Below are 24,104 nucleotides of genomic sequence, written 5' to 3' on the forward strand. Positions count from 1 at the left end.
CCCTTAAATTTTAAAAATGGGAAAAAATAAAGCGAACACATGGGATCCTGATCAGACTGCGCGGATGCGCAGGGTGGGCTTTGTCTGAATCCATGCTGGTCCGAAAAAAACGTCAAATATGGTATGACACTTCAAATGTCAAGAGCTTAGATACTTGGCAAATGTAAATCATGGTTCAGGGGTACAAATTTGCATCACACTTATTTTTACTAATATAATAACATAGCTTAAATACATAAACTTTAAAAGCCCAGCTCTTAGATATTTGGTATGAAGCATACATTTGTAGTCTTCCACCATCGTCGGATACCATCAGCCGTGGGATTTTTTGCCGATATTCGGTCGAATAGAGGTGTGTCAAATGCAGCTATTTCATTGGCTGCCTCACGATTTCATGAGGCGATTAAAACCAATCAAAACGCTCGTTCGGTACGACGTTCGGTATTACAGCCACTATTGCGACAACCATAGACGTGAAAAGTTCAACATCGAAAAATTAAACGATTTCCAGCAAGAAAGTATAGATAATTAACTTTGACAGCGTGATGTTCTCCTTTCTGATTGATATCTGCTTGCAGAAGAAACTGATTTTGGCGATAGTTTTTGCCATTGATTTTAGCAAGACACGTACAACATTTTTTTTAATCGTGGGCGCTGCCACTTTGTTTCTTATTGTTTTTTTACCTCTTGCTGTTGAAGAATATAGATTTGTTAAACGCGATGTCATTGGTAGATATTTTACGCACCTGTTGCTGTATATCGACGCAAATCGATTTATTTTAACCACGGCACTTCACACTTCCCCTCGGAGCGTGCACGTCGCTGAGAAGGCACAGGGCATCGGCAGGAGATTTACAACTTGGCTGGTAGACAACTTAAATTTTGCCTTCAACCTTGGGCGGTAACTACGGAACTCCTACTTCGTCACTTCTGCGGGCCAGCTGCCGATGTCCTGACTAATGCCGAGGGGAGTGGCCCAACAAAGTAGGCTGAGACGACGAGGATGGTGTGCTAGGGTGCGTGAGCCCCTAGTACAGATAGACGGCTTGTAAGGCAGGCCTATAGCTGGCACCAACAGCCCATTTCAGGGCTAAAACACCTTTCCTATTGTCACAGGTTACTGTACATTTAGGTTCTCATTGACCGCCGTACAGTGACCTACTTTTCGGCTCAAAATTCATACCATACATTTTACCCACGGTTGATTGCATGTTATGTGACATGTTTATCAATCGTGGGTATCCGACGATGATCTTCCACAAGAGTTATAATAACCATGACCCTGAGGTCAAACTTGGCCCTGCCCTGAAGGTCACATGTCTTTTGTAGACTGGTGTATAAACACATCTAATCTTTTTGTGAAACACTACAATTCTCAGAGCTTATATATTTGGCATGTAGCATTGCCAGGTAGACCTCTACAAAAGCTTTTTGATTCATGCATATAACATCAAAAATGTTCCCACACTGAAGGATAATTAAGATAAAACATTTATCAGTCAAGTTTCATGAATGAAATGGGCCTCTTCCTTAACTAAAAGATTATTTTTGATTATCAAATACTTTTCATGGGGCGTATAATGCCCTGCCTTAGTGATGCACTTTCAACAAATACAATGTCATGTAATGTACAGTCCTTGGCAGAGGTTTCTACTAACAGAAACACTCATTGATACAAACATGTACTATTTACAATCGCAAACAATGTAATTATTTTCAAATTGTCTTTCTTTCAACAGCATTTAGTACTGAAAAAAAGTTGATACCATCCTTTATTAACCCTCGGCCTTCTTTGAGCGGCAACTAAATCCTCCCATGCTACCAACAAAGACCACTGTCAGTCGCATCAATTATACCATCTTGCTCTTCAGTGACCCCTATAACCATGCAGTGCATATTTTCAAAATTGTGTGGTGTGCATATTAAAATAAACATTTCTAAATGTCGTTATCTGTATATAATTATTTAGCCATGGAAGATTTTCTGCTTTGTTTACTCTATTTATTTTTAAGAACAAAAAAAAAACAACAACAAATGTGCGCATCTTACAGAAAGAAACAACGTTTCTGTCTAAATGGGTGGTAAACATAAGTTTTTAGTAGATCGTGCACGACTTACTTCACAGTAGCACAAACTACTGAAATAAACCTTATAAAATCTACCGTTTTTGCTGTAATTCCCATCATTTCCAATATATTATGTCAATCATGCATAACAGACACTTCCTCCAGTCTTAGTTGATCGGCCCGTTTTAAACATATTGGTGACGTGTGTTTAAAGGCATGTGGTCTAGAGAAACTTGAAACAGCTATTATATACACTGTTTCAATATTTTCATTGAAATAAAACATTTTCATGTTATTCATAACCTGTATATTATCAATAATTTGATATTTTCTTCTCACATTTAACAGCTTTGTATCTTAGGCAAGACTATCATTTTGTTTGCACAAATTTATTTGTGAATGGTGTAAGTTGTAATTGAGGTTTTTACCACACCGAAGTGAAATATTATATATGTATATAATTATGCCTATGAAACAATTTTCTAACATCAAAAAATATGCAAAATATGTACTACAAATATTGGCACGAATTATATGTTATCATTAAAATATATGCATTCATTTCTTTTTGAAAATTTTGACTTAGGCTTTACAGAAATAATTTTTATAACCTCCTTTTATTTACATGAAATGTTAAGTTCTGTAATTTCTTTATAAATTATGCTATTAGGAACTAACAATATTGATAAATCTTAATTTTAGCATTATATTTATGATAAATGTGTTACAGGATCTTTAGGTAAAATATTATTTTGAATATCATTTAGTAAAATATTATAAGTATTTGTCATATTTGAAAAATAAAGGCAGTATAATACGCGTTAATGTTATTCTTCAAAAGATCTCACTTAAAGAAAAATAAAACTAGTTTTACGGTGTTTTTGAAATGAAAGGGGCATAGGCAAAAATGTCAATTGTCAGTAGTTAGTGATTCTTCACGGAATTCTTCAAATAATTAATAATGTCTAAGGCAGCATTTCGGCGGATGTTTCGAGTACCGGTATTTCATTGAATGTTTGAGCAGATTAATTCAATACCAGCACATCAGCAAGCCGGAAAGGGATTAAAAGTGGCGATTGAAAAGGTTGTAAAGAAATATGATGGGGGCGTCAATGCCTGAGTTGTTCAAACCACTTGCAACTCATCGCTATGGGTTCAAATCCCGCAAGGGAACTTGGATTCTTACATGTGAGGAAGCTATCCAGCTAGCTTACGGAACGTCGGTTGTTCTACTCAGGTTACCGTTTGTGCCCCGAAATAATACACGTAGGACCACCTGAGGTCTTCCTCCACCAGTAAAGCTGGAAAGTCACCATATGACTTTTACTGTGCTTGTGCGAAATAAAACTCAATAAAAAATGATTTCACTGTAATGTTTTATTTTCGATGTCGGTAATTCTCTTATCAGAAAAAAATATTTTTGTAATAGATTGTTTTTTATAAGCTTATATTTTTAATCTCTCACGCTTCTAGCGAGGCGTTGTGCTGTGTCTTTTCCAGAATTATAAGCACTGTGTAAGTACGCATGACTTTTTAAGCCGAGGTGCTCCCCTGCAAAGTGTATATTACCCTCTGATCATATCTTCTGGTCTAAAAGCAGGCGTCCAGTAGCAATAATTTGCATCATCCGTCCTGGTGTATGTCACGTCAAGCTACGTTATAGGATAATTTTATAAATGATGCACATATGTTCGTATATTGTCAACAGTTCTGTCTTTTTTTACTTATAAGAATAATAAATACCTAGCGCTTTCTCTTATCACGTGGATTTTTCATAAAAATACCAAAGTTAGGATAATTATGATCTGAAACTAGGATGACACGATTTATAGAGTTTGATGATAAAAAAATAAATGACAAAACAATTGTCAAATGTTTTTGAAGAAATACGCCAAATCATTGTCATCACATTGTAATATGAATAAAATGTCAACATAAAAAGCTATAGCGTTTATTACTAGTTTCTCCAGTTGTGAGTAAGAATTGGGTAATAGTAATTATAAGATCTCTTTTATAAGCATATACTTTCAACAAAATTAATTGATAACGCCTGCCGATAATCTCAAGGTTGATTTTGGATTTAAACAGGAATTTCTACGCGATAACCTACGTAATTCACTCGATAATCTACTTGGTAATGATAAACCAGTTACCTTAGCAAAAAATTAAGCAAATATATTCATGTGACATTTGTCAATGTCATTAACACTATTTAATATTTCTAAGATACTTCAAAAACTTCTGATAGTAACTGGTTGCAGCTTTCACAATGTTTTAATACTTTGAACGTTAACAATATAATATAAATATTCAACATTCTAAAGAAAAAAATTATGACAGACCAAGTGATGTGTAAGTGACCTATACTGAACTTTGTATATTGATATTTGAAAAAAAGACGTTTAGAAATTCCTAGATATTGCATACCATAGATCATTAGAATTCTATCGTAGATCCGGTCAAGTTTACATAGCTTTCTATGAATAAGGATTTTTTTAACTAGCTTTTCTTGCGCGCACAAAACTATTTCGTCAATTACTGGTGTTTCCACTCCAACGAAATCGGCTATTTGGCGTGACACTATCATTCCATAGGAATCATCCTCTCTTATGTAGCGAAAGTTGAAATCTGGCACATACTTTCCATCGGCTGTTTTTGTTGCTGGGTGTAACAGATTATCATACGCTTTGTTTGTCTGTAAACAGGTCATAAGTCTGTAAACAGGTCATAAGTGACTGACTTTCTTGCATCGATAAAACTCGCGAGGAATCCACGCTAGGTAATCTTTCTGTAACAGCAATGACAATCTTGATATACTCGTATTCATCCGAGACGCCGTCCATATACTTCACCGAGTCTTCATTGACATTTTGGTAAATAGTGGCGGTTTGTCCAACGGCTTCCTGTCCCCCTTTTCCCCATCGCGCGTACATTATTTGAGCATGAACGGTCGTAAAAAAATATATTTACATTTGTGATATAAATGACACGCTAATTTTTTATTGAAGTCAAACTACGACTTTGTTTACATCTTTTTTTTATATAGTTTTATCACATTAAGTTTCACGTGAAGCTTAACTTTCTTCGTGTAATAAGCATCTAACATGCTCTGAAACCATCATTGTTTTAATGTTATAAAGCTCATGTTTGCCCTTTATTAAATGAAACAAGAACTGTATGTGCCGCGTCCCGACAAAACCAACATAGTGCGTTTGCGACCAGCATGGATCCAGACCAGCCTGCGCATCCGCGCAGTCTGATCAGGATCCATGCTGTTCGCTTTCCAACTCTATTACAAGTAGAGAAAATGATAGCGAACAGCATGGATCCTGATCAGACTGCGCGGATGTGCAGGCTTGTCTGAATCCATGCTGGTCGCAAACGTCATATGGTATGACACTTCAATGTCAAGAGCTTAGATACTTGGCATGTAGCGTTACTAAGTTGACCTCTGCAAAATATACATAAATCATGGTTCAGGGGTAAAAATTTGCATCACACTTATTTTTACTAATATAATAACATAGCTTAAATACATAAACTTTAAAAGCCCAGCTCTTAGATATTTGGTATGAAGCATACATTTGTAGTCTTCCACCATCGTCGGATACCATCAGCCGTGGGATTTTTTGCCGATATTCGGTCGAATAGAGGTGTGTCAAAGGCAGCTATTTCATTGGCTGCCTCACGATTTCATGAGGGGATTAAAACCAATCAAAACGCTCGTTCGGTACGACGTTCGGTATTACAGCCACTATTGCGACAACCATAGACGTGAAAAGTTCAACATCGAAAAATTAAACGATTTCCAGCAAGAAAGTATAGATAATTAACTTTTACAGCGTGATGTTCTCCTTTCTGATTGATATCTGCTTGCAGAAGAACTGATTTGGCGATAGTTTTTGCCATTGATTTTAGCAAGACACGTACAACAGTTTTTAATCGTGGGCGCTGCCACTTTGTTTCTTATTGTTTTTTACCTCCGCTGTTGAAGAATATAGATTTGTTAAACGCGATGTCATTGGTAGATATTTTACGCACCTGTTGCTGTATATCGACGCAAATCGATTTATTTTACCCACGGCACTTCACACTTCCCCTCGGAGCGTGCACGTCGCTGAGAAGGCACAGGGCATCGGCAGAAGATTTACAACTTGGCTGGTAGACAACTTAAATTTTGCCTTCAACCGTGGGCGGTAACTACGGAACTCCTACTTCGTCACTTCTGCGGGCCAGCTGCCGATGTCCTGACTAATGCCGAGGGGAGTGGCCCAACAAAGTAGGCTGAGACGACGAGGATGGTGTGCTAGGGTGCGTGAGCCCCTAGTACAGATAGACGGCTTGTAAGGCAGGCCTATAGCTGGCACCAACAGCCCATTTCAGGGCTAAAACACCTTTCCTATTGTCACAGGTTACTGTACATTTAGGTTCTCATTGACCGCCGTACAGTGACCTACTTTTCGGCTCAAAATTCATATCTTTGACTAATGCTCCGTGGAAATTGCATGGAGGTAAATTTTAAGGACATGACTGGTGAAAAGTCCGGGGTCCGTACTCGACAGCGCAAGCTGCATTTTGTGTCCGAAAGGGCGGATGGACCCTCATTAAGCTTTAACTACATACATTTTACCCACGGTTGATTGCATGCTATGTGACATGTTTATCAATCGTGGGTATCCGACGATGGTCTTCCACAAGAGTTATAATAACCATGACCCTGAGGTCAAACTTGTCCCTGCCCTGAAGGTCACGTGTCTTTTGTAGACTGGTGTATAAACACATCTAATCTTTTTGTGAAACACTACAATTCTCAGAGCTTATATATTTGGCATGTAGCATTGCCAGGTAGACCTCTACAAAAGCTTTTTGATTCATGCATATAACATCAAAAATGTTCCCACACTGAAGGATAATTAAGATAAAACATTTATCAGTCAAGTTTCATGAATGAAATGGGCCTCTTCCTTAACTAAAAGATTATTTTTGATTATCAAATACTTTTCATGGGGCGTATAATGCCCTGCCTTAGTGATGCACTTTCAACAAATACAATGTCATGTAATGTACAGTCATTGGCAGAGGTTTCTACTAACAGAAACACTCATTGATACAAACATGTACTATTTACAATCGCAAACAATGTAGTTATTTTCAAATTGTCTTTCTTTCAACAGCATTTAGTACTGAAAAAAAAGTGGTGGCATCCTTTATTAACCCTTTGCCTACTTTGAGCGGCAACTAAATCCACCCATGCAACCAACGAAGACCACTGTCAGTCGCATCAATCATGCCATCTTGCTCTTCAATGACCACTATAACCATGCAGTGCATATTTTCAAAATTGTGTGGTGTGCATATTAAAATAAACATTTGTAAATGTCATTATCTGTATATATTTAGCCATGGAAGATTTTCTGCTTTGTTTACTCTATTTATTTTTAAGAACAAAAAAAACCAACAAATGTGCGCATCTTACAGAAAGAAACAACGTTTCTGTCGAAATGGGTGGTAAACATAAGTTTTTAGTAGATCGTGCACGACTTACTTCACAGTAGCACAAACTACTGAAATAAACCTTATAAAATCTACCGTTTTTGCTGTAATTCCCATCATTTCCAATATATTATGTCAATCATGCATAACAGACACTTCCTCCAGTCTTAGTTGATCGGCCCGTTTTAAACATATTGGTGACGTGTGTTTAAAGGCATGTGGTCCGGAGAAACTTGAAACAGTTATTATATACACCGTTTCAATATTTTCATTGAAATAAAACATTTTCATGTTATTCATACCCTGTATAATATCAATAATTTGATATTTTCTTCTCACATTTAACAGCTTTGTATCTTAGGCAAGACTATCATTTTGTTTGCACAAATTTATTTGTGAATGGTGTAAGTTGTAATTGAGGTTTTTACCACACCGAGGTGAAATATTATATATGTATATAATTATGCCTATGAAACAATTTTCTAACATCAAAAAATATGCAAAATATGTACTACAAATATTGGCACGAATTATATGTTATCATTAAAATATATGCATTCATTTCTTTTTGAAAAAATTGACTTAGACTTTACAGAAATAATTTTTATTATCTCCTTTTATTTACATGAAAATAATAATGTTAAGTTCTGTAATTTCTTTATAAATTATGCTATTGGGAACTAACAATATTGATAAATCTTAATTTTAGCATTATATTTATGATAAATGTGTTACAGGATCTTTAGGTAAAATATTATTTTGAATATCATTTAGTAAAATATTATAAGTATTTGTCATATTTGAAAAATAAAGGCAGGATAATACGCGTTAATGTTATTCTTCAAAAGATCTCACTTAAAGAAAAATAAAACTAGTTTTACGGTGTTTTTGAAATGAAAGGGGCATAGGCAAAAATGTCAATTGTCAGTAGTTAGTGATTCTTCACGGAATTCTTCAAATAATTAATAATGTCTAAGGCAGCATTTCGGCAAATGTTTCGAGTACCGGTATTTCATTGAATGTTTGAGCAGCATTAATTCAATACCAGCACATCAGCAAGCCGGAAAGGGATTAAAAGTGTCGATTGAAAAGGTTGTAAAGAAATATGATGGGGGCGTCAATGCCTGAGTTGTTCAAACCACTTGCAACTCATCGCTATGGGTTCAAATCCCGCAAGGGAACTTGGATTCTTACATGTGAGGAAGCTATCCAGCTAGCTTACGGAACGTCGGTTGTTCTACTCAGGTTACCGTTCGTGCCCCGAAATAATACACGTAGGACCACCTGAGGTCTTCCTCCACCAGTAAAGCTGGAAAGTCACCATATGACTTTTACTGTGCTTGTGCGAAATAAAACTCAATAAAAAATGATTTCACTGTAATGTTTTATTTTCGATGTCGGTAATTCTCTTATCAGAAAAAAATATTGTTGTAATAGATTGTTTTTTATAAGCTTATATTTTTAATCTCTCACGCTTCTAGCGAGGCGTTGTGCTGTGTCTTTTCCAGAATTATAAGCACTGTGTAAGTACGCATGACTTTTTAAGCCGAGGTGCTCCCCTGCAAAGTGTATATTACCCTCTGATTTCCCAAGATCTTTCATATCTTCTGGTCTAAAAGCAGGCGTCCAGTAGCTAAATGATCCTTTTGTGAGAGGATTCGTAAGCCAGTCTGATCTGACAAAAGCGTCTGGTTTAGGTATACTGATCTGAGGATACATGGCAGCCAAAGCAGCCAATCCACTTTCTTTAACTTCATTGTCATTCATATGACTTGCTGCATTTGCTTCAAACCCCATCAAAACTAGCTGTAGTATGTTACATCCTGGATAGATTGTGTTCATGTTGTACCAGATACTGTTTTCACCATGTCTTGCTGGAGCATACACTAAAGAGGATACGTTATCCCAAAAGGCATCGGAAAATTCAAAGTACGCAATCGTATATTCACCAAATCCGAACTTATCGATGGCCAGCATCTTTTCTTTCGATAGTGATGGCTTAAATGAGACCTGTCTTGATTGCAAAACCCCCAGACTAAAAGTAACAATGACATCATCTGCTTCGTATTTTGTCCCACCTTCAGTCTCAACTTCTACTTTACCATCCTTATTTTTGATTTTTTTAATCACTTGGTTGAAACTTGTAGTATAATTTGATAAGTTTCTAAAATAAAAAAAAGATCTTTCAAACATACAAATCGACCATTCTCAGCGTTTGTTGGTGAAAAAACGAGCAGACGAAGAATTCACAAAGGGAACACTTTAGTTCGTGAAAATCCATGCTAATAAATGTTAAACATTACATAAAATGTTTTCATCTGAATTTTATCTCCCCTAACAATTATAAGTTTTATACTGATTTTAATTGCATTTTCCTTTCAAAACACGTCTTTTTGTTGGTGATGCCATGTGAAAATGTGAAAACGAAGTACTAGTAATAAGTTAATGTCTAAATAGTTTAGAAACATTAGCATACTAGGGATTATATGAAATTCATGAAAATTACTATATTTTTTTATATAAAGATGCACGCTGTTTTCACCAAAAAGGATGTTAGAGTTTTGCACATTACTCTCTCACAATATATTCTACTGAGTACACACGTCATAAAAGTAGCAATGTCGTACAAAGGTTTTTTTTTTCCTTTTTTAATTTTCGGTATATTTTTTAAAGAGAAAAAAAGAATGTGAGTAAACCAACGTTATGTTGTAACTAACGTTCCTACAATCTTTTAGCATGAGAATGCCAGGGAAAATATCACATAAGAATGAATAAATGCAATAAATATAACAATGGCTTACATACGTGTTATTGTCACATAAAAAATTAAAAATACCCTTTCTTGGACATTAATAAGTTAATATAGATTATTACCTCTAGCACTATATCAATTTTCCGCAATATTCCACCGCCAATAGTAACTTTGTACTGATCCAGTTTCCTAGTTTAAAATAAAATAAAAAAGTAAGTGTACGCCTTTCAAACTTTGTATAAAAAAAGAAAGAGAATAAGCTATATAAAGACATGGTCGGACACGATTTTTCAAGGGAAAAAAGTGAATCAATTCAAATACATGTATGAACAATTCAGAAATTTGTTAGTCTATTCAAATTGATGCTGAAAAATATGCTGAAAGATTGTTGTACTTTTTTTCCTGATATGCAACCATGCCAGTATTGCTTGATTCCCCATGGAATGTTCACGTAATTTTAAAATTTATTTATGAAACACGGAATATTGAATTTTAATATTGATTGAAGACATATACCTTGTAAACAATCAATGCTCCCAAACTCCTTATAAAGGCTATTTAATTTGTTGTTTTCACATCGTATGTTTAATCAAGGAAAAACGTGTACTTATATATTTCTGACACAATTGCTGATGTTGTTCATACTAAAGTCAGTAAGAAATAATCTTTTTACCGTTTATTGTCTGAAAAAAATTTAATAAAATCTTACCTCTTATCAATACATTTCCCAAGAGTCAGGAAAAAATTTCTGTTGAGAAGGACACCAGCACAAACAATTTTGCCATTCTGGAAAATCTCAACTGTCCAGTTCTTAATATCTTCTTTCATTGTTGCTACGCATGACAGCTTTACAACAAGTACTGTTAATGATAACATTGTAAAACTTAGTTGTAAAATAAGAAACATTAAATTTGCAGAAACAATTAATTCGTATCAAAACATTTTCATAGCAATCCTCATAGAGATTCCAAAAAAAGCAATCACGACGGAGATTTCTAAAAATAGCAGTTCCAGAGGTTCCTAAAAATAGCAGTAACTACAGAGATCCTAAAAATAGCAGTCATGACAGAGATTCCTAAAAATAAAAGTCACTACAGAGATTCCATAAGAAAAACAGTCACTACAGAGATTCCTAAAAATAACAATCACCACAGAGATTCCTAAAAATAATAATCACCACAGAGATTCCTAAAAATAACAGTCACGACAGAGATTCCTAAAAATAACAGTCACTATACAGAGATTCCTAAAAATAACAGTCACTATACAGAGATTCCTAAAAATAACAGTCACTACAGAGATTTCTTAAAATAACAATTAATACTGAGATTCCTTAAAATAACAGTCACTACAGAGATTTCTTAAAATAACAATCAATACTGAGATTCCTTAAAATAACAGTCACTACAGAGATTCCTAAATATAACAGTCACGACAGCGATTCCTAAAAATAACAGTCACTACAGAGATTCCTAAAAATAACAGTCACGACAGAGATTCCTAAAAATAACAGTCACTACATAGATCCCTAAAAATAACAGTCACTATACAGAGATTCCTAAAAATAACAGTCGCTACAGAGATTTCTTAAAATAACAGTCACTACAGAGATTCCTAAATATAACAGTCACTATACAGAGATTCCTAAAAATAACAGTCACTACAGAGATTTCTGAAAATAACAGTCACTACAGAGATTCCTAAAAATAACAGTCACGACAGAGATTCCTAAAAATAACAGTCACGACAGAGATTCCTAAAAATAACAGTCACTACAGAGATTCCTAAAAATAACAGTCACTACAGAGATTTCTAAAAATAACAGTCACGATAGAAATTCCTAAAAAAAACAGTCACCACAGAGATTCCTAAAAATAACAGTCACCACAGAGATTCCTAAAAATAACAGTCACTACAGGGATTCCTAAAAATAGCACGGACGACAGAGATTCATAAAAAATGGCAATCATTTGTAGTGAAAATATAAAAACACTAAATGCGTAATGCTCCATATTTGTATAACTATTTTATAATCTAAACATTACAAATATATCACACACACATTTTCATGTCAAACAGTATTTAATTAATAACGTTTTATTCTAACAAAATAATTTATTCGACAGAATTAACATGTGTCGAATGGCTGTTATACACGAAACAAAGTCCTTGACAGGATTCGACCTTTTGCGTTCAGTACCCAGTGGACTCGGCCACGGAGTTAGTTTGGAACTAAGATAAGCAGATATAGTTGCAAAATATATTATGTTACAATTTCATCTAAAGATACTTTAATACTTTAGTTAATATCTTCTGATTTAAAACAGTATAAAGTATTAAGTATTATGAACACTTACCAAGAATTAAACAGGCAGCTGAAAAATTCATATTTCAATGTGTTTAACGCATCAGATACAGTTGGAATTCAACTTTGTAATGACAAATTTTACAATAAACAACAATGTATTCATTTTTAATTATTATTTTAATTAAATGACAAGCAATCTTAAATAGTTTACTTACTATCCGCTGGAATATTTCCTGTAGGCAAATTTCTTGTATAACAGGGTCGTTTTCAACTTTGGTCAACCTTTTGTTCACGTGTGAATAATACATGTACACGTACTTTGTTGTTTTTCCAGTTTCTTTCTTTCTTTTTTTGTGAGTTTTGTGTGTATTCTGTTGTATTTGTTTTTTGATATATTTTCTCCTGAAAGACTACCGCAGTATTAAACTACCAATTTAAATTTAAAAACATGATATTACCATTAATAGGTCTGATAAAATGTAAGAGAAAAATTGAAAACCAGATGTTTTTTTTATTCTAAAGTTTATTATATTTCATTGCCTAACTATGGTGGCATATTTCTGCCACCAGATAACCTGATAACTAGCCTGTAAATTAAGAGGTTAACTAGTTACGTAACTAGTTAACCTGATACCTAACTAGTTAATTAAGAGGTTAACTAGTTACGTAAATAGTTAACCTGATACCTAACTAGTTAATTAAGAGGTTAACTAGTTACGTAACTAGTTAACCTGATACCTAACTAGTTGATTAAGAGGTTAACTAGTTACGTAACTAGTTAACCAATCAATTAACTAGTTAGTTATATGATTATCTGGTGGCAGAAATATGCCACCATACCTAACAGATTAAGATTTACTTACTATAACAAACAATAAGATAATTCAAGTGTTGCTTCATGTACACCTTTATTTCATTTACAACTTTTTGCATATTAAAGAAGTATAACTTAAACTAAAATTAAAAAAAGTAATCATATGCTTGCATACTCAATACATGTATATAATAATTCATAGACCATTCTGACAACCTTATTGCAAATTATGTATCGTAACGGCATAAAGAAGGAAAAACGATACAACGTATATGTATTACTATTATGGCGTATCATAAAATCTAGACTACATTCCATCTTATATGCATTGTAGTGTCTCTAATTGAACAAGATATGTTTGTAAAACATGTATGCCCCCTATCAGCAGCCAATGAGTCATGTGATAAGGTTATTATGCATGACTTCTGACCCAGTGATCAAACAATTAATAAGGGTTATCAAGTATAACTGGTCATGACCTTAACCTTTGACCCCTTAACCCCAAAATCCAATAGGGGTCATCTGCTGGTCACGACCAATCATCATACAAAGATTGAAGTTCCTAGGCCTAAGCTTTTTAAGTTAATTGATCGGAAACCGTTTTAACATACAAGGTCAATGTGACCTTGACCTTTGACCCCTTGACCCCAAAATCAATAGGTCATCTGCTGGTCATGACCAATCATCATACCATGTTTGAAGTTCCAAGGCCAAAGGGTTCTTTAGTTATTGATCGGAAACCGTTTTTACCTAAGAGGTCAATGTGACCTTGACCTTTGACCCCTTGACCCCAAAATCAATAGGGGCCATCTACTGATCATGACCAATCACAATATCAAGTTTGAAGTCCCTAGGCCTAAGGGTTCATTCGTAATTGATCGGAAACCGTTTTTACCTACAAAGTCAATGTGACCTTCACCTTTGACCCCTTTACCCCAAAATCAATAGGGGTCATCTGCTGGTCATGACCAATCACCATACTAAGTTTGAAGTTCCTAGGCCTAAGGGTTCTTTGGTTCTTTTGTTATTGATCGGAAATCGTTTTTACCTTCAAGGTCAATGTGACCTTGACCTTTGACCCCTTAACCCCAAAATCAATAGGGGTCATCTGCTGGTCATGACCAATCACCATACCAAGTTTGAAGTTCCTAGGCCTAAGGGTTCTTTTGTTATTGATCAGAAACCGTTTTTACCAAAGAGGTCAATGTGACCTTGACCTTTGACCCCTTGACCCCAAAATCAATAGGGGTCATCTACTGATCATGACCAATCACCATACCAAGTTTGAAGTTCCTAGGCCTTAAAGTTCTTTAGTTATTGATCGGAAACCGTTATTGCTTACAAGGTCAATGTGACCTTGACCTTTGACCCCTTGACCCCAAAATCAATAGGGGTCATCTACTGATCATGACCAATCACCATACCAAGTTTGAAGTTCCTAGGCCTTAGTTCTTTAGTTATTGATCGGAAACCGTTTTTGCTTACAAGGTCAATGTGACCTTGACCTTTGACCCCTTGACCCCAAAATCAATAGGGGTCATCTACTGGTCATGACCAATCACCATACCAAGTTTGAAGTTCCTAGGCCTTAAGTTTCTTTAGTTATTGATCGGAAACCGTTTTTGCTTACAAGGTCAATGTGACCTTGACCTTTGACCCCATGACCCCAAAATCAATAGGGGTCATCTACTGGTCATGACCAATCACCATACCAAGTTTGAAGTTCCTAGGCCTTAAGGTTCTTTAGTTATTGATCGGAAACCGTTTCTGCTTACAAGGTCAATGTGACCTTGACTTTTGACCCCTTGACCCCAAAATCAATAGGGGTCATCTACTGGTCATGACCAATCACCATACCAAGTTTGAAGTTCCTAGGCCTAAGGGTTCTTTAGTTATCACTCGGAAACCATTTGGTCTACGGACCGACGGACCAACGGACCGACGGACCGACAAGTGCAAAGCAATATACCCCCTTTTCTTCGAAATGGGGGCATAATTATATGCTCAGGTAGGTCTGCTATTGCTTACTTTTAAAGTGAAGATTTCATTTTTCCCTAGTAGAACCTAATGTGAGTAGCTTTAACCAGCCAAACTTGTAATTTGGTGCAATCTGATAAAGCCCTATACTGTTGGCTCACTAACTTTTTCACCTTTTCGTCCCCAAATCTGATACTTTTTTAAAGTTTTTTTTGTACATTTGAATTTCACACCTTCGGCAAGTTAAGCTTAATTGAAAAATGACACTAAAAGGTTGCATATCCTAAAGACATATATTTATAAAAATAAATTATATAATAATTGAAATAACTTTTTAATGAAATGTCCGATTTGTACTATTCCAATTAGGTTAAATGGTTACCAACTTTTGTATATTACGAGAAAACTTTTGTTTATTACAAGAAGAATTGTGGACTTTATCGAGAGGTTAGATTAAAAACAAGATTTAAGGTTTTTGCTTCAAGCACAAATTCCTGATTAATAAAGATATAATTATATGTATTTGCAAATTTCTCTATATACATTTATAGGAATAGTTCACAAAGATCAAAAGTACTCCAAATGAAATTGTATCATAGTTTGGTGACATTTCTGTTGAAAATGTGTCAGGGTTAAATCATATAAATATACATGCACAGTGCGTTAACTGGAGTGCGGGTATTAGTTACCCGCACTCCAGAGCATGCCCATTGATTGGCTCATTTTTGCTGGGGTTTACATATTGTGACGGCAGAGAAAGGGAAAGCGACAGAAATATCATATTCAGATGTTCGTTCATTGGTTCATTTTTGCCGGGGTTTCATATTGTGACAACAGGGAACGTGTTTTTATGTTTGACTATGATACAAAAGAGAAAGAACACCAAAACACTCGGCAATTTGATTAGTACTCGGGGGCTACGCCCACTCGTACAAATCAGATAGCCTCGTGTTTCGGTGCTCTTTCTATTACTTGTATCATAGTTTGGGGACCTTTCTGTTGAAAAAGTGTCAGAGTTAAATCGTATACATATACATGCACAGTGCGGTAACTGGAGTGCGGGTATCAGTTACCCGCACTCCAGATAATGCCCGTGGATTGGTTCATTTTTGCCGGGGTTTACATATTGTGACGGCAGAGAAAGGGAAAGGGGCAGAACTATCATATTCAAATGCTCGTTCATTGGTTAATTTTTTCTGGGGTTTCATATTATGACAACAGGGAACGTGCTGTCATGTTTGACTATGATACAAAAGAGAAAGAACACCAAAACACTCGGCAATCTGATTTATACTCGGGGGCTACGCCCCCTCGTACAAATCAGATAGCCTCGTGTTTCGGTGCTCTTTCTATTACTTGTATCATAGTTTGGGGACCTTTCTGTTGAAAAAGTGTCAGAGTTAAATCGTATACATATACATGCACAGTGCGGTAACTGGAGTGCGGGTATCAGTTACCCGCACTCCAGATAATGCCCGTGGATTGGTTCATTTTTGCCGGGGTTTACATATTGTGACGGCAGAGAAAGGGAAAGGGGCAGAACTATCATATTCAAATGCTCGTTCATTGGTTAATTTTTTCTGGGGTTTCATATTATGACAAAAGGGAACGTGCTGTCATGTTTGACTATGATACAAAAGAGAAAGAACACCAAAACACTCGGCAATCTGATTTATACTCGAGGGCTACGCCCCCTCGTACAAATCAGATAGCCTCGTGTTTCGGTGCTCTTTCTATTACTTACCACACAAATATTCAGTTAAAAAAATCTGACCTATGATTATCCTTTCTTAAATAATATTTTTCCGGAGCACTTTACAAATTAACAAGCAAATACATGTAAACTTTATCTGTTTGGGAAGATGTGTTCTGGTTTCTGAAAATTTAAAGATTGAACTATTTGAAAAATAATTACAAAATTAGAATCAGTAAACAACTTAGGATTAATAATCCTGTATGTTGTAATTAAGGTTGTTACCACAATTAAGTGAAATTTTATATATGTATATAATTATGCTTCTAAAACAATTTTCAAACATTTAAGAATATGTAAAACATGTACTGCAAATATTTGTCCAGATAATATGTCATCATTAAAATATATGCATTCATTTCTTATTGAAAAAAATAGAAAATAAATTTCTAATTACCTCCCTTTATGAACATGAAATGTAAATTCGGTAATATCTTTACAAATAATGATTATTGGAAATTACAATATTGATAAATTTTCATTTGAGCATCATATTTTTCTTATAAAAACATAAAAATTTTGAGTTACAGGATTTCATAATTTGCTGAAAATCTACAATAGGAAATGTTTTTTCTAGTTGAAGTCTCTTGTTAACTTTCGTTTTCGAACAAGATTGTCTCACATTTATATATATCATATATTTTTGAATGAATATTTTAGCAACAATATCAAGAGCAAGACTGGCTTAATAACGAAAGTAACTTTTTAGTTACAGGTCTAGTTTCTCATAGAAATTAAAAAATATTTAAGTATTTTATATTGCGTCTACAGTTATTTATCGTTTCTTGAGATTTCATGAGAGCGTTGCTACAATGCAAATTTATTTATCCCTGCAGATCTACTCTTTGATGTTAGATTATTCTTATTTGTTTGTGAAAACTTAACAAAATTGTGTATTCACACATGTTCCAAAGATATACTTCCACGTGTTTGGTGTAAGTTACAATATAACATATTCTGAAATGAAGAACTTCTAAAGACGATAAATGTCCACAAACGTTGGCGAAAAACCCTATAAAATGTATGCAGAGATTATTTATGGAAGCTAGGCAACTATTTAGTGAAAACAATTTAAAAAAATAGTTGTCGAATTATACATTAGAAGTATGTTAAAACTTTTAAAATTAAATTTACAAATAAATGAAATCAAAAGGTATTAAAAAGTAAGGTACTTTCGAAATATCGCATCTTTACGTATCTGCGTAGACCGTTATCTTAGCAGTGCCATTATCTCAAATACATCTTCTAACTGGTCTATTTTTTGAAGGTCTTTAATAAATTGTATTGATAGTATTTATTTATCTATTTATTTGTTGTCATAGATGACAACAAAACCATCTATGATTTTTTAGCAAGTAGACGATACATATGAGTATTATCTATGTACCTTACTTAACAAGGGAGGTAATCGTGGAAACTTAAATTAGTACTGCCCCTTTCTAATAACCGGATACTATAACCGATCAGGTAAAAATCATACATTTTATTTCATTTTAAACTCTGTTTCAGATATGTTTAAGTCAAGACTTTATTTACGTGCAATTTTGTTTACAAGTTTTGTCTTTGATTTTTGCTCATTCTTTCTAGACGTGACAAGAAAACTGAAAATTACTCAGCATTCAGATTTAGCCTATTACTTTGAGGTCAAGAAATAGGACATCAATAAATTACAACATTACTGTAATAATTAATAATAAATTACTATTTGTCGAAATAGTAGAGAAGAGAACACGGGGGAAGCGATCATCGTTATCTTTAAAGAAGATCTACATGTATCTTGTATAACACCGTCGCGTCCACGGGGCGCGTAGCTTGGACTAAATTTTTATGAGGTAGACTTAATTAAACAGACAGTAGGAGTTAGTTTCAAATTATCCGCGTTACATCGTATAGCGGATAATTGTTGTCTTGTCCTTACCGTGTTAATAAAACTGGATTGGTCAGTTTTTTGCTTGACTGCGTCGGAGTATATATAGTCACAGGGCGTGACTAGTAATCAGTTTCTATCGAGTATCTCACAGAGAACAGCTATTATCTTTCACAAATTCAAATTTAGCCTTTCGAAATATTGATGACTTTGTAATAGCATCATGAACATGGTTCTTAAAGCATTATTAATTTTGTTGATGTTCGTAAAACTTCTATGCATGTTGCAATGTTTTCACAAAGCGAAGGCGACTTTATGACCGGACAGAGCATGGGTCCTCCTACGTCCCTGCTGGTTTGTTGTATTTTTATACAATATGTAATTCTTCCATAAGGGTTGCGCAGCCCGCTCGCGGTTAACCTGGTTTGTCTGCATAGTGTGATTGTCTGGCATGTTTTTCATGATTGTAACTGTGGAAAAAGTGATATAATTTAGTTTGATAAAACTCAACGTTTGTCAAATATAATGGAGCATTTACAAGTATTTGTTTATATATCATGATATTATGTATATATGTTTGTTTGTATCATGCATATAATTTGCTTATGTCAGCCTTCTTCATGCTGTTTCTCTCAATAATCAATTCTCGAAATGCACAACTGTGTTGTTGTTTTATGATAAGGTAGAGATGAGACTTACTGTATACTACACCAGCTATAGTTAAGATACATACGAGCAATACAATACTTGTATTTCAGACTATAATTCTGTATTATATATATATAATCATGTTTCACTGTGAAGTGAATCTTTTGCAGGATTTATAGTAGATTATACGTGTAAATATTGTAATCGTTGGCATTATCCAACTACAAGATCGGCCGTTGTTGTTAAGGAAATTATCATCCATCTATGGATTAATGAAGTAAACTGAGCTTCTGTATTTTGGTTGTACCGTGAAGATATGTCTTTGTATTCATGGCAAGGAAATTCCAACTTTAATAAAAAAAATGTCAGTTTTCAATCTTTTCTTGAGTAATTTTGGATTCGAACATCCCACAAATTATACTCCAAATCAGTTTTTCAACATCTTATATATACTTCACGTTACTGCTATGCTTATATTTCAATCCTAATTGTTCTAGAAATCTGGTAGATTTTTACAAGAAGAATTGCAAAATTAATCATGTGCAGGTCCTGCCTTGTAAATCTAGAATTTATTCAGTTTAAGAAATAAAAGAAATAGCAGCCTACACTTGTACATGTTATAAAACAAAAAAAATATTTAACTGTACATGTATTTAACATGGGTACAAGTTTTCAGGCATTAGCCTGAAGTTCAGGTTTTATATACTCCTGTAAGCACTCTATTACTGTATAAAATAAAATAAAATAATGCCTATGTAAGGTTTTTCATGTTTTAAGAAATTGTGAACTTACATCCATGATTAAATTGTGTTTAATTTTTACTTGTTTTTAGTTTGGACCAAAGATTTTGTTATGTTTTTTTAGTATTTTTTATTATGACTTAACTTTATTATTGAGTTTTAATTGGTGCTGTACTTCTTAATTCTACAACCAGTTGAGACTCGGAAAAACATTTACTATATAGTAGTTATAGCACTGCTAGACATGTTCTCAGTATATGTAAACGTTTAAAATCATAAAAAATTACATATTCAGTTATTGAAGTCAGGTTATTGATAAAATGCACATGCATTTCACTTCGAAAATATCTTTTTATACGCCTAGGTCAAAAGTACAACATGTCGTTGTCGGGCAAGGTATGTATTGTGACAGGAACAAGTCGAGGCATTGGAAAGGGCATTGCTTTGAAGTTGGGTGAACACGGAGCCACGGTTTATATTACAGGTACTTCATTTTTTTTAATTTGATTTTTATTGTTAATATATTTCGACTCTTGCAAATCTTAATTAAAATTTTAAGAGGAGACCATTTATAATGCATTTAAACAGCCAGTTAGTAAGGGGATTTCAATAAAATAATCCTGTAATATATATATTTATGAACATAGTGTTTATGAGAATAGAAAAAAAAATCTCTCTGGAAGTAAAATTTTATTTTTATTCTTGAGGCATATAGTAAATGAATCGTACGCCTGTCTTGGCCAGCACCTAATGGTTTTTAAATTTTATTCCGTCGATAGTCTTTACGGTTATATAGGTATACCGTTGATTTAAATGTACATTTTCACTGGTTTATGAAAAAAAAAGCCACATAAAGATCAAAGAGAAGAAATCCCATAATCCCAAATTTCGGCACATCCATCAGTCCATTCGAGATTAAGTTAAAACTGCAAGTTGGATATATCTTATCTTAACTTACATGCTTATTACTCACCAATACAATATCCATGATATAACCAGGTAAGCAAGTTACATAACTCTTCCTTCTTGACCCGATATCTTCCAGATCACTAGCTGATGCTAAAACTAAGAATGGTAATATACTTTTGAGTGGAGAAGTTTAGGTTTATGATGCTAAAAATTCATTTATTACCTTTTCTTAAACGGCCAATTCTCTTGACCGATGTCTCGTATATTTTGTAGGAACAAATCTATAGCAGGTGGATTTTGTGGTCACTACTCACTAGCTCAAGATAACCGGTGGTCATACAGCCAATTTCTTTAATATTTGATCGATATCTTCCATAAATGGTAGGCAGTTATCTTGGGTGGTTCTTAAAGTATTTGTGAACTTCATCAAATAGAAATGACATGGCAGTTTACATTTCCATTGACGAGGCTCTGTTAATTCATATAACAATTTTAAGTCAGCAGTCATCCCTTCCTTACCAAAACCAAATGAAGGGGTTTACAAATGCTTCTGGAAAATTGGTAACCGACAAGAATCAGGACCGGGGACATATGTACTTACCAAATACGTTCTTGTTTTTATTTGTTTGGGTCGTCAGACCAAACAAATAATGGTAGCGAAATTTCAGACTCTAATGCTGTTAATTGCAAATGCCGAAAGTAGTCCGCTTTTTTTAAGCGGTTACTTCCCTTTAAATGTAACACAAAGGCCGAAAAATTCAGGGGAGATCACTGCGTAAATATGTTCACATGACAGGCGCATTAATTTTCAAGCAAAATAATTCCCGAATGGTCGAAGATTTCTAATATTGTTTTATTCTTTATAGATATACATGCTTATAGTAAGCGCCATGATTATTTACACAAGTGTTAAACAGCAGTTAGCTACGTTACAAAACCCTAATTTAGAATAATATGGTTTTCTTCAGGCCGTTAACATATAAAGTCACCGTGGTCAAGGAGTTTGCGCGCTCGCTTAGGAAGCGAGAGGTCTAGAGTTCAAATCCCAGTTAAGGCAACTCATTTCTTTTTCAAATTGTTTAAGTCAAATAAACATTGGGTTGCAATTAGTCTTATAACCAATCTACTACAATTAAAAACGCTGGAAAGCATTGGTGGCACTATACAAAACAAATTGTTTTATAATCTCACATCCTTCACCTTTCTGACATTCGGAGACCCAAACAAATTCAGCGCCTGCTGTGCTTTGATTATATTTTCTCTGTTATTCATCTTACAAGGCGTCGCCCAAGAGGCAATCCTTCGTAAGGTTAAAAACAGTTACCGTTTACTTAGGGAAAAAGTTACCGTTTACTTAGGGATTTTAAAGTTTCTGTCGATTTGATTGACTTAACCTTTATAGATTCGTAAATTTGTTTTGTGCTTTTCGGAATTCTTTTATCTTATTTAACATTGGTTGAATTTGCTAGCATGACTGATTCTTGTAATGTTTACCCTAGGGAGAACTATGAAAGCTGAAAAAGACGCAGCTTTACCCGGCTCTTTGGAAATTACTGCACGAGAAATTGAAGATCGTGGAGGAAAGTGCATTGCCGTTCAGTGTGACCACTCCAAAGATGATGACGTCAAGAAGTTATTTGCACGGGTTTCTCGTGAACAAGATGGCAGGTTAGACGTACTAGTAAATAATGCTTTCTCGGCATACCATTTATGCACAACAAACATACGAGTACCTTACTGGGAGTTACCCGATGATGCTTACGATCAACTGAATCAAGTTGGATTGAGAAACCATTACCTATGTTCAGTGCTTGCCGCGAAGTTAATGGTGCCGCGAATGTCAGGGCTTATAATTAACATATCCCGGCATGGTGGAATGACGTACACTCTCAATGTCCCGTACGGAATAGGTAAAGAAGGTTGTGACAGGATTGCAGTTCAGTTGATTGTGCTAGAGACCTGAGACCACACAACGTGGCGTTCGTCTCCTTGTGGCCGTGTGTAGTCAAAACTGAAGGCGCGTTGATTGCACTTAATGACCCTAAAATATGTGCGTTAATGTCATTAGAAGCCGGAATCGATGAAAAGATTATTCGAGAAAATTATAAGTTCGGAGAGTCAACCGAATATGTCGGAAAATGTGTTGTCAGCATAGCCCTTGACCGAAATATAATGAAGAGATCCGGTAAAGTGTTAATAACATCTGACCTTGGTGACCTTTATGGTTTCCGTGACGACGACGGTCACAAACCTATTAATATAAGACGAATTAATTGTCTGCTGAAATTTACACCTCCGTGGATATCATGGATTGGCTGGTTTATTCCAGACTTTGTTAAAATCCCCACGTGGATGATGTCATTTGCTGGTCATTAACTTTAAAATGATCATGCCTACACAAGATAAATAGAAGATATTCAAGTTTTTTTTTCTAAAAATACAGGATAAATTTTCATCAAGTGGTATGAGAATGATAATTGTTATACCACAAGATGAAAATAAATCCTGCATTTATAGAAAAATTTCATTTTTTTTTTGTTTTTCATATACATTCTTCTCTTCCTTTCTTTTGACATTACAATTTAGAAGCATTTTCCTTAAATTTTGTGTGTTTGCTGACTTTAAAAGAAAGTAGTCAGGAAAATATGTTTCACTGCTGTGACAAATTAATTTATGCAGTGAAAATATGGTAAATGAAAATACGCATTTTATTTCATGAATATTTCTTAATACAGTAAACTTCACTTATAGCGAACACGGTTATAGCGAACTTCCGG

General features: G+C 34.6%; 1 protein-coding gene and 1 pseudogene across 1 annotated transcript; one reads left to right on the forward strand and one right to left on the reverse strand.

Moving 5' to 3' along the window:
* Positions 1-8,943: 8,943 nt before the first annotated feature.
* LOC132748873 (uncharacterized) lies at positions 8,944-12,805 on the reverse strand. The gene is made up of 4 exons (XM_060738535.1): positions 12,669-12,805; positions 11,021-11,171; positions 10,396-10,500; positions 8,944-9,723 (listed from the first exon to the last, which is right to left on the reverse strand). The coding sequence occupies exons 1-4, from the start codon at positions 12,697-12,699 to the stop codon at positions 9,021-9,023; spliced, it is 990 nt and encodes a 329-aa protein (XP_060594518.1). The 5' UTR covers positions 12,700-12,805; the 3' UTR covers positions 8,944-9,020.
* Positions 12,806-18,582: 5,777 nt separating this feature from the next.
* On the forward strand, positions 18,583-23,764 carry LOC132748876 (dehydrogenase/reductase SDR family member 1-like; annotated as a pseudogene).
* The last annotated feature ends 340 nt before the right edge of the window (positions 23,765-24,104 follow it).

Source organism: Ruditapes philippinarum, unplaced genomic scaffold, assembly GCF_026571515.1.
Source record: "Ruditapes philippinarum isolate M1 unplaced genomic scaffold, ASM2657151v2 ctg11233_1_1_1_1, whole genome shotgun sequence".
NCBI classification, from domain to species: domain Eukaryota; kingdom Metazoa; phylum Mollusca; class Bivalvia; order Venerida; family Veneridae; genus Ruditapes; species Ruditapes philippinarum.